Source organism: Phodopus roborovskii, unplaced genomic scaffold (assembly GCF_943737965.1).
Source record: "Phodopus roborovskii unplaced genomic scaffold, PHOROB, whole genome shotgun sequence".
Taxonomy (NCBI): domain Eukaryota; kingdom Metazoa; phylum Chordata; class Mammalia; order Rodentia; family Cricetidae; genus Phodopus; species Phodopus roborovskii.
Window position 1 is genome coordinate 7,513,866 of NW_026125489.1, and position 12,448 is coordinate 7,526,313.

At 43.2% G+C, this 12,448-nt stretch overlaps 1 protein-coding gene across 1 annotated transcript in view; it reads right to left on the reverse strand.

Moving 5' to 3' along the window:
- The window catches only part of Grip1 (glutamate receptor interacting protein 1), a 336,259-nt gene that overhangs the window by 78,534 nt on the left and 245,277 nt on the right, over positions 1 to 12,448 (reverse strand). The window contains exon 8 of the mRNA XM_051176182.1: positions 1,565 to 1,712. Coding sequence (XP_051032139.1) covers positions 1,565 to 1,712 — 148 coding nt within the window. The remainder of the gene's footprint in view (positions 1 to 1,564; positions 1,713 to 12,448) is intronic.

The window sequence follows — 12,448 nt, forward strand, 5'->3', positions numbered from 1 at the left end:
AAATGAACATTAGTAGAAAATACTACCTGTTTTATTTTAGGGTCTGAATTGGAATGTAAAATCTTGCAGAAAATGAAGAAAAATAAATACACGAAGAACTGACAGTCTTATTCTCTCGTCTTTAAACATATTTTGTTATTAAACACGTTGGGCGCGGGTGCACATGCTAAACATTGAGGGAGAGAGGGCAAGAAGGGCGTGGAGAAGATGACTTTTCTCCCCTGCTTTTGTTCGCTGACGTTTTCTCTTAGGCTCTAGGAGTAAGTGTCTATCTAGCTGCTACTCCATGCTGAAGAGGACACTTGCTGGCTGCTGGCTGAATTGGCACCCAGTAGACCAGTTAAGTGGACAGCTCCTTAAACTGGGTACCTGTAGTGAGATAGTCCTTCTGTAGCACTGACCACGCCCATTGGGGGGTGGAGCCATGGGCGGAAGTGACCTGAGGAAGGAGGTCGGAGGGGGCCAGGAAGGCGCTCTCTTTCTGGCGTGACTCGGACAGGAGAGGATCGGGTTGAATTTCCTGGTGTTCATCTGTCTAGGTTGTAAGTTATTTCTCCCTGAATAAACATCTATTCGGCCTGTTTGTTTATCCTGATCCTTATTTACCGCAATAGGTACCCGTGGTGGAATGAGAAAAAAACCAAAGCCAAACAGAGGTACCCTGTACCAGTGAGCTGGAGGACATCGCTGCATCCGTGGCTGCCACTGAGTGACTGCCGAGTGGGGAGACAAAGGACCTGTGGACCACCTACTACGATTTGGGTTGCCATGGGTCACTGTGCCACAGTAGCGAACGGAGAAGGAGTCTGGAAGTGCACAGAGTGGACTAGCTGAGGTCTAAAGATTCCCATGGTGAGAATCTACTTGTGAGGGCCAGGACAATCCAAGGCACCCTCCCTGGAAACAGTGTTCTGCGGTGATTTACTTAGAGTGGCTGTGGGTATGGGAATGGGTTTTCTGACCCGGATCTGTAAAACAATTTTACTATTCGGGAAAGCAATCATTTTTCCTCCCCCACCTTTACCTTACAAAGGTAAAACATGAGTCGGGAAAATGAATTTCATTTTTTTATCATAACACTGTAGTGGTGTCTAAGAGACCCTTGACTGAAGGTTGTGGAGCCGTTAAAAATTAACCAACTATGACGGTATCAGGTGAGTCTTTAAAATCCACATCACTTTAAGCATACTGTATCACCTACTTTTCCAAAAAGGAGTAATATTTTGTGAGAGCAGGATTTCGTTGTTAGTGATGCAGGAGACCACATCTCAAAAGCAGGCTTGATTTTCTGTGGGGCACAGTAAGTAAATGTATTATTTGTTTTCCTTTTCTATTGATAAAGGGTATGCTAAATGTCTCGATGAAGTGACATTTCATAAAGGTCATTACGAATTTGAGGTCATTATGATTTAAGGCTCACAACAATCAGTTTTTTTCCTTTAAACGGTGTGTGTAAAAGTATGTAAGTGTGTCTGTTATATGTGAGCATGTTCTATGAGTGTGCGTATGACATTTGTAAGCACATGCACAGTGCCGGGCATCAGGCACTTGCTGTGACACTCACCTGTCTGCTATACTTGCAGATTTGATTTTGTCTATGACGATGACCTGCTTGTTACAGCACACGGAGGTAGTTAGGGCGACCCCAAGGCTGGCACCAGGAGTTTTGGCAACTTCCACTAGTAGTGGCCCGGATGCTGTTACCACAGAATCTGTCAACGAATGCATTCCAGGAAACAAACCAAGACAAATGAGACAAAAGTAAGCAAGCAAAAAAGGGTAAAGAATGTTTAACCTGTTGCTAGTCTGATGAGTCTATCACTAAGCGCAGGCATGTTTCTATGATATCCACACAGCTCGAGGGCACCTTCTCCACCATGCTATCTTATGTGCACACGCCAGTCCCTGAAACTAGATTTCAGTCTTTGTGCTACTTAGGGTAATATCTCATGGGTCATCTCGCTCTCTACACCGCTTGGGACTTCCTGGGACATCCTAGATTTTCTTTAAAATCAATTAATTCAACACATAGCCAGCATTTCCTATGTGTGTACGTATGTATGTGTATTGATTCACAGAGGGTAGATGGATGGATAGAGATACATGGCTTAGATGGAGAAAGGATGAATGGAAAAAGCAAAGAAGGAAGAATGGGAGATGGGAGAGAAAGAGAGAGAGAGAGTAGAGATGATATCTCTAAGTTGTCAAATAGCAGGCAAACTGGGTATAATTTATAAGCACACAGGACCTGAGTTAGGGTTTGTCTCCCTCTCAGGAGGGAACTTTACATTTTCTTTATTTTGGGCTTCAAGCATTACTCCAATTCCTACCCACCTTTGCAAAACTGGAATAAATATCAAAACCTCCGGGTATCCCTTTCCAGCTCAGTCTGGTATGGTACTTTTCACACACGGCCCTACAACCAGCATTATTTATTCCTCCTGTTGAAGCACATGCTTGCCTGTCTACAGCGATTACATGCCCTCGTTCATTGCCTGATGGTAAGCTTATTCTGAAGGCAGATACAATGTCCCATCAATCACCATGTTCATGTTCTCAGTGTCCAGCATAGTGATTAGAACCAGGATGTATGTGGTTAGAAGCCTTAAATTAACGAGCAAGCAAAATGTCTTTGATATTATCATCGAATTCTAGTACTCCAGAGGCAGAGGTAGGTGGATATGCGAGTTCAAGAACAGCCTGTTCTACAAAGTGAGCTCCAGACCAGCCAGGAATATATAAGGGACCCCCCCCCAAACCAGTCTTTGGCACCCTGTAAAGCAAAGACAAGATTGGAGATATATTGAAATGAGCCCTGGAAATAGAATTCTAAATGTCTGCATTTAATGATAATTTTTCAATATTTGGATCATGGTGCCTTACACAAATTACTAAAACCTCCTAAGTCGGACACCTTTCCTACAAACCAGAACTTTTCTACAGTGTTCATCATAATCAAATCAGTACATGTAGAGTATTATTATTGCTGATATTTTATGGCCTCACACGCCTGAGCGCACCTCATCGTATTTGCAGGATCGCACATTGGTAATTGGCTTTGTCTGAGTTCCCGCTGCTCTAGTTTTTATCAGTTTGGGGCTCTGTGACCATGTCTTCATTACCAAGGCAAGGCTTGGAGAGTGTGAAAAGCATGGGCACTAGGCACTGATTCATGAAGCTGTCTCCATGAATTTATAAACACGTGGGTCCTGTGTGTGTGTGTGTGTGAGTGTGTGTGTGTGTGTGTGTGAGTGTGTGTGTGTGTGTGTGTGTGTGTGTGTGTGTGTGTGTGTGTGAGAGATAAAATGAGATTCCTCTTAAATGAAGTAAACATACATGCTGGCCCCAGGTTTAAAGCACCTTAGTTTGCTTTCCTGTTGATGTGACGAATCACTTTGGCAGACCCGTTTAAGGGATTAAGGGCTTCCCTGAGCTCACAGTTTCACGTCATAGTGATAGTGTCAGGGGTCTGGAGCAGCTGCTCCCATTGTTTCATGGTCATCGGGAAAGAACCATGAGCGCACACTGCTGCTAAGCGGCTTTTCAGATCACACAGTCCAGGATCCCAGCCAAGGAATGTTGCCTCCCAGAGTGGACAGATCTTTACGGGAATCCTCCAGAAGCATGTCATCGCAACGAGCTAGGCTTAAAAAAAAAAACCACTGTCTTTGTAGAGTTTTTGAATGATCAGTTATGGGTCTGTGGGATGGTGATCACTCATCTTCACAGGCTTGCTATACTGACTAAAATTTTGTTTTGCTTTAAAAAATGAAGGCAGTGAGGCTTTTATGTTATTTATTATTCCATCCATTAATTTTTCCAATTGGCACTACAGTGGAAAATTTCTCATGGAATGACTTATGAACAAATTTATTTAAAACATTGTGGGAAATTACCTTAAACTATGTATACAACATATATATGAATCATAAATGAATTTCATGTGTATACCTAGGTCGGATCACTCATCAACTTTACTATGTATAGGCAAATGCTTTAAGAATCAAAAATAATTCATTCAGACTGAACACATCCTTCACCTTGCCTAACTATTCTGGATAATGGACACTCTAAGATAATACAGCCTCTATGAAGATTCAGTATGGATTTTAAAAGAGCCTATTGGAAGATAAACATTCCTTAATATCACTTTAGTCAGGATTTTTTCCTAGCCTATAGATGTGTCAAAGTATTGGCATTCATATCCTTGTATGGTCCTAATGTTTTAGTAATAATAAAAGCCAGATATTAGGATTTTTCTTATAGAAAGAAATGATAGGATGTAGCTATCTCACAGGTGAGGCAAAAGAGACAGGTCCTTTGCCACCATTAATTTACAGGGGAAGAAAGCCACATCACAGCTATTCTGGCATACGTAGGTGACTGGAGCCTGGAATGAAGGTCTCCCATCAAGGAGTATTGTTGGTAAGGATTTAGGAGAATAGCCTTTGCAGTATTTGCACTTGAGGGACACAAATGTGGGAGTAATAAGTCTCTTTTAAAGTAGAAACTCATAGAAAGTTAGGGTTGAAGAAAGGCATCGTGGCTCAGGGCTGGCAACCAAGAGAGTGGTCCTTGCTGAACTCAGCACGTGGCTGTAGCCACTGACTGCGGAAGACCCCATTGTCTTTATTCCTAATTTTCGGAGCCATCTATGAAAGCAATAGATTTACAAAGCAGCAGTAATACCACTCAAGTCAGAGACCACTGATCAGGCAAAGGGAAAAAAATCAAGGAAAGCTGGGAACTAACTTTATAAAACACATAATAGCTAGAACCAAAGTCTTCAGCTTCTACTCACGAGAAGAGACAGGCCTGCTGAACGTGAATGGGATTCCAGACAACTGATGGGAAGAAGTATCTCAGGATGAAAGTTTTCTTATGAAGACAACAACATTAACCAACAGTTCGAGGGATGGTGCCCAGTCTTCAGACATACAAACCATAACATAAAGTATTCACGTGCTTTTAAGACCGGAACTGTGACTCTCTAAGAGATCGTATCAGGGTGAAGGTTTTACCTGTGTAGAAAAGGACCAGCAAGGAAAAGAGGATGGGGATCCGACATAAAGATGGCTGGGAACCTGTGACAACAGCTTGCTGAACAAGATCCATTCTCCTCTTTATGGTGGCCTATACGTGCTGTCCCCACCACTAAACGGAGCTGTCCATCATACATCTCCACCAAGTTCTTCTTCCGTGTGCCATCAGCAGGCCAGGCACATGTCCCAACCCGAAGGGTGAGTTCAGCCACTCGTTCACTCCTCCCCACGGACTGGCTTCTCCCCACGATGGCTCACACTGTTCTACAACATGCAAGCTTGCGTCCAGGCGTCACTTCCCAAGTCTGTGCTCTCCGCTGCCCTCATGACTTCATCCTGAATCTACTTTTGAAATAATGCCCCACTTTTTCTTGCTATACCCACAGTCACCTTTCCAGTTCAAGTTGTCACCATCTTATATCCCAGAATCCTCTCATATGTTATACCTTCCCAATCCAAAGTGATCTTCCAAAGATGAAAGCTGCGTAAAACTCTTTCCACATGGGGAAACCATCATAATGTAGGTAAGGACTTGTGTGACCTGGGTGCTGTGTGTTGCCTCAGTTTTATTTTATTCTCTTCCAGCTCCTGTCTGCTTTTTCAGTTCTTTAAAACTATCATGCATGCATTCTTCTGCTTCATAATCTTCCATATACATTCTTCTCTGCGCCCAGGATATCCCAGCTCTCCCCTCGTCCATCTCTCCTCACTTCTTTTCCCTGATCTTCCCCCAATGCTGCATCTACAGAGCTTCCTGCCTGAACCTATAAACCATGCCAATCTCCCTGTTACACACATACACAAAGCCGTACGTTTTTCTTTAGCAACACTTTTAGTATATGACATCCAACAGTTGTTCTCTAGGTAGCTGCTAATTAATCCATAACGTCTCTGCATCTGGGAATTCCTATCTTTGGTTCATGACAGTGGCTAGCCAGTGCCTACAAGGCAAGTTTATACATGACAGGTGTCCACTAATATTTACCAATGAAATGAGCTCAAGAATGACTGTCTATTACTTACTTTAGGCAAGCAGGCAGTGATCCTAATGATACAGAAGTTGTATTGGGTATCATGGTAATTCACACCTGAAAGTCTTTGATGGCTGTTCTTATAACAGCCATGCACAGATGACACCAATGATAAACAGGGTTTTAAAAAAATTAACATCAAAGCCTGCACAAAGAATCTCAAGCAACACCTCATAATACAAAACTGTGAAATACCTGAATTTATCCAATAGCTGAGGAATTAATGCATGATCCTTGGAGGAAAGGTAGTTCCATTTTCTTCTAGATGGGATGTGAATGTACTTGGACACTAAAGCTCCTGGAAAGAGTTATGTAAATATGCCACCTGCAGGATCGTGAACTCTTAACAGATACTAGCATCACACAGGGATTCACTTAGAGGTTCGTAAAGGAACGGAGAGATAGGAATGCATTGAGAAGGGCATCGAGTCTTGGAGAATTCCCCAAACCAGCCCATCTCCAACTGTTTTTTCTTAACCAATTAACCATGGTAAGAACGAAGAAAACGGCAGTGACGTCTGAACAAGAACAGGTATGGCTGGGTTAAGCCAAACAAATGAGCTCGAATCTAATCTCAAGGGTTCTCAGTTGACTTTATTAGGAACAGGCAACAGGAAAATACACTACTTCCCAGCACTACACACGTGGACCCGGCTTTCTACATCACAGAAGGAGAGCTACAAGTGTTAACGTTTTCACCTGTCACCAGCCCTTCCTGGCAATCACTTTCCACAACAAACGCTTCCCGCCACGTCATCAAGATGTTCAGGCTACCTTGTGGCAGTAAGCCTATTCTCCGCCATGCCACCCAATTCCGTTGTCACAGGCCCTTCTGAAAAGTAGGGGCTGGCTCCGGAGTGCTGGTTGCATGCGAAGATATGGAACAGGAGGCTTGGGAGTGGACGGGGTGGGAGAAGAAGGTACGCTTACTCGGGGAAGAACAAGAGGAGAAATGGAGTGTGCCGGCAGGAGAAAAAAGGAAAAAGCAGAAACCTGCAGGAAGCAGACATCAAGAACCCAGCCCATAGACTAATGATGAGTTGATCGCGCTGGAGTGGAGCACAGTTGGAAATGGATCACATAGACATAAATTATTCATGGTTCAAGGCGTCTCAGTCATGAAGATATTTGCATCAGGACTGAAGCTTTTGCACCCCGTGTTGATTTATGGGGCTACATAATTACACGAGCTATATTGAGGACTGTTTATGTGGGAAACACTCTGCATTTTGTTGTTGTTGTTAATCAGTTTTCCCGTTTCTGAGCTCGGCATGTCAAGGAGTTCAAGCCCTGATTACAACTTCCCAAGCAGAGCAGAAAGCCTGTGCATGCCATGCTAGCTTTGCCTGCCCCATAGGCTTCCCGGCAGAAATGAGTTCACTTTACCTGTTGGTTAAAAGTATATTTTTAACTGGTGGTATGCTATGAAAGCCATACCGCTAATAATTAGCGCCATTTACAGCACAGAGGAACTCCAGTAAAATATCCTTAAGCCGCTAGTCTGTGTGTTTGTAAGTTTGAGTGTATGCTTGCTTATGTGTGTGCGTTGGTGTGGCAGCCACTGGTCAGGGTCAGATGTCCTCTATTTTTCTCCATCATATTTTTTGAGATTTCATCTTATTGACCCTGGAGCTTGCCAATTTGGCTACACTGGCTGGCCGACAAGGCCCCAGGGTTCGCCCGACTCATTTGTCCCTCCTCTCCTGCCCCATGTCCAGGTTACAGATTTGTGTTATCGGCACACACTAGCCCGAGGGATCCTGTGAAAGACTGAGCACTGGGAGCTTGAGAGACTACCGGAATTCTCATTGCCCGTGTGGAAGGGGAAGGCACACAGCTGTCTTCGGAGACCGTCTTAATTACTTTTCTATTGCAGCAGTAAGACACCACGGCTAAGGCAGCTTGTAAGAGATAGTATTTAATGTAGGTGTACAGCTTCAGAGGGCAAGGGCTCATGATGACTGACCAGAAAGAAAGGCCGGCAGCAGGGACAGCTGGGAACTCACACTTTTATCCGTAGGTGAGAGGCTGACAGAAAGGAGGAGAGGGAGGGAGGGAGGGAGGGAGAAAGGAAGGGAGGGAGAGAAGAAGGAAGGGAGGAAGGAAATGAGAGAGAGAGAGAGAGAGAGAGAGAGAGAGGGAACAGCATGCCTTTTCAAACCTCAAAGCCCATCCCCAGTAACACACCTCCTCTAACAAGGCCTCCTAATTCTTCCCAAATGGTTTTGCCAACTGGGGAATGAGGAGGAGTCCTCATTCAAATCATCACAGAACCCCTTAGACATAATCTGTGAAAGCTAAGCACAGGTCTACCCCATGGCAACCCGATTTAAGGGCCCCATAGAGACTTGCATAAACACAAGAAAAATGGAAAATACCTAAGCAGAAAAATAAATAAACTGTGGGCACGTTTGCCTTGTGAAATACTTTATAACATACGAGAATAAATTATCAAACCAAACCTTGACCATAAGAATCCCTCGTTCACAATATTGAGCATAAGAAGTCAGGTTTATTCTTAAGCAGAAAACTAAGCAAAGCTAGCCTATTCGGCTAGAAGGCAGACAAGTGGCGACCCTTGAGATGGGACAGGGACCTAAGCGTATAGCAAGCCGGTAACGTTACAAATCTCTGTGTGATTACAGTTTACAAAACGTATCAAGTGGAAACCCAGGATCTGTACATCATCTGTGTTGCCTCACTTCAGTTAAAAGGCTTAAAAACACCATAAGCCATATATTAAAAAATTCAGCTATATTAAACTAGGAAGTATGTTACCGCACAGTTAATGAGACTGTCATGATAAGCCTGTCCGGGGGCTAAGACCAGCATTCAGCCACGCTTTACCCAGATTCAAGTTAACCTAGGGTATGCTATGAACTTCACTCTATTTGGATTCTTCTTCTCGCACAATAAATGCTGCGGTTGTATGCTTTGACTTTCCGGAAACATTAGGGTTTAAGATGAATGTGGATAGTACACTCTGATCTAGTTTTCAAGCACTGCATTTCTAATAGACAAGCATAAAAGAAATTAGTAATTTTAAAAACGCTTAAAATAGAGTTGGGGAGATGGCTCGGTGACTAAAGTGTCTTCTGTGCAAGCATAAGGACCTGGATCTGGATTCTCAATGCCAACACAAAAGCCACTCGGTTAGTACGCGGTGATGTTATGCTGTGTACTGACCTGCATTTGTTTGATGACTAAAGTAATTGACTAGCTTTCCATATGCCTACTGGCCACTTGACTCCCATGTTGACTGCCCAGCTGCTCTTGGCTTCCTCCTGATTTCCTTTTATGATAACTGAGTCACTGGTGAGGACTCTTAATTAAAGGACAGGAGAGTTGGCTCAGTTGTTAAGAGCACTTGCTCCTGTTCCAGAGGACCCGGGTTCAGTTCCCACCAACGGTATGGCAGTTTATAACCATCTTTATCTCCAGCTCCAGGAGCTCCACACACACTTCTGGATTCCATGGATGCCAGGCACACATGCAGTGCACAGGCATATGCACACAAACAAGCAAAACTCGTACATATAAAATAAATCTAAAAAATTGGAAGCCTATTACAGATTGAATCACTACTGGATACATGGTTTGTGAATGGACGTAGTCCTCCTGTGGCTCACTATTTCTTTCTGTTCTGGTGTGTTTTGATGAAGAGAAGTTTCTATTATCTGTCTGTCTATCTATCTGCCTATCTATCTATATCTATCATCATATCATTATCTATTTACCTATCTATCATCTATGTATATATCATTTATGTATCTATTACCTATCTATCATCTCCTTATCACTATTTATATCTCATCGTCATCTATCGATCATCTATTTATCATCTACCTTCTATAATCTCTCTCACTATCATCTATTCCTCTATCTTCTATCTATCTATCTATCTATCTATCTATCTATCTATCTATCATCTATCTATCCATCCATCCATCTATGCATGTGTGCATGTGCAATCATGCATGGAGAGGACAGAGGACTGCTTGCAAGGGTTGGTTATCCTTCCACATTGCAGAGGCAGGGTCTTGCTTGTTTTTGTTATGTTAAGCACTTCAGGCAAGTTGGTCTGTGAGCAGTCTCTGCCTCCCATCTTGTCATAGGACTGCTGGGATTACAGATACACTTTTTAAATATTTGGGAATCAAATGAAGGTGATCAGGTTAACTTCCCAAATGCTTCTATGTATTGATCCAGCTTCTTGGCCTGCTGCTGTTGTTAGGAGATAGGTTGTCATATAGCCTAAGCTGGCTTCGAACTGATGTGCCAAGGATGATCCTGAAACTTTCATCCACCTGCCCCCCCTCCTCCTAAAAGTTTAATGCTGGGCTTTGACATTTTTAATTACTCACTTTTAAGTTACATGACCTTATTTTTTAAAGGTATTTGCTTCTATAAAATCATGATGACATTCTCCCATATTTTTCCTACAGCCTTTGATTTAATTTCACATTTAGATAGCCCATCTGGAGTTTATTTCAGTTTAATAGAGAGGTATTTTTTTTCTCGTTGCATTATAATACCACCCAAGTCACATGTCTGATGACTAGTGGCTACATATGGGTGTTTGCAGATGTGTAATTCTGCATTCCAGTTCCTCTGTTTACAGGTCCTTTCTTATGTCAGCACAATACTGTGGGCACTGAGTACATGGATGTGTACTATGCAACTTGTGTGCAATCATGGCAAGGGTTTAAAAACCTCACACCCATAGGGATGGCAAAGCCCCTCTCTGATCCGAGGGTAAATGTTGACAATATGTTCATAAACCATCCACCAGAGCCTTCTGCCTGCCCTCCAAGTGTAATGGCCCCAAGACTCTGTCCCTATGATACTTCTACTGAGGTTACTGACAACAGCTGTGTACCATAACATGAACCCCCTTGTTCATCAGGTCCAATGACCCCACCTCCCTGCTCAACTGTATGTGAGGGAGATGCTGTGCTTCCCAGGGGCTGTGGCTTCTCTGTCAGAGAGCCCAGACCACTGGATCCCACTTCTTTGTGTCCGTGTGTCCATCATGTCTCCATCGCACCACTGCCCAACTTGGGCAAATCCTTGAGCTGTGTGAGAATACAGCACCACAGTACCTTAATGAATGTAGCTTTTTAATAGATCTTGGCAAGTGACATCATGAGTTCTCTGGTGTTGGTTTGATGAAAGCACCCACTTTCCTTGACCTACTGTAGAGTCATGCTTTACCTCAAATTTAGTTTAGGGGAAGTTAGAGCTCAGAAACCATGAAGGGAGCTGAAGCCCCTGCCAAGGAACAGGATGCAGGGAATAACTATGTTGGGATTTATATGGCAGGTTTCAGAATTAATTTGACAGGCTGACATAGTTTTTACAGACATTTCCACATGCCTTTCGGGAAAGTAACACTAGGGCTCCTAATGTAAGTTTGGAGGGCATCCATACAGCTAAATGACAAGGAAAATTTTAGCTCTAAAATAAAAGATGAGAAAACGTGGTCCATAGTATTTTTTCTAAAGAGCCCTCTGAGTTCAGAACTGGGAACTTGCCACACTGTCAGGTACCACTGTGTCCCTCTTACAGGCGTTCTGGAAGTTCTAGGTGTTCACTGCTCGTGCCAGGACTTGAGGAGAAACTTTCCAGAGAAGTCAAGGTTATGCCTTCACTTGCTTCAGCACTGGGAAAATAGAAATATTTACCTGCAAGGTGAAGAGCCCTTGCCTCAGTTGCTGAAAAGATTCGGCACATTTCTCATAGCTACTGCCCAGTCATCACATCCTGTCACCATTCCATAGAAATTCCAGTTCCTTCTCGGCCTTAAAACAGACACTGTCAGGGTTCCTGCGTTGGATAAGTGATCCATACAGAACCAATCAGCTTCCACGGGCTCTGCTGAGGTAGAGAAACTGCTTGTGTAAGAGTGTCTATTGGCCTAAAAGTAGTTCTTACAACTTAGGAAGATCAGTCCCCCCAAGACTTCGAAGGAAGGCCAGGTCCCGCAGGAAGAATTAATGGCTCAGTGGCACATTGCAAGCTCTCTTTGGTATCCTAAGCTACAGTAGGCTGTATGTTTATAGTCAGGAATCAGCATGTGGTAGTTCATATGTAGAGGTTTAAATGCATGGAGAGATCTAATAGACATGGCTATTGTATGGTAACGTATCTAGTGTTCTCTCTCTCTCTCTCTCTCTCTCTCTCTCTCTCTCTGTGTGTGTATGTGTGTGTGTGATGGCATATGCTTACAGGACAACTTGTGGGAGCTGGTTCTTTCCTTCTATCATGTGGGTCCCAGTGATTGAATTCAGTTCCCCAGCTTTTATATATGTGTATATATGTATATATGAATATATATATATATATATGTACACATACATACATATATATATATAT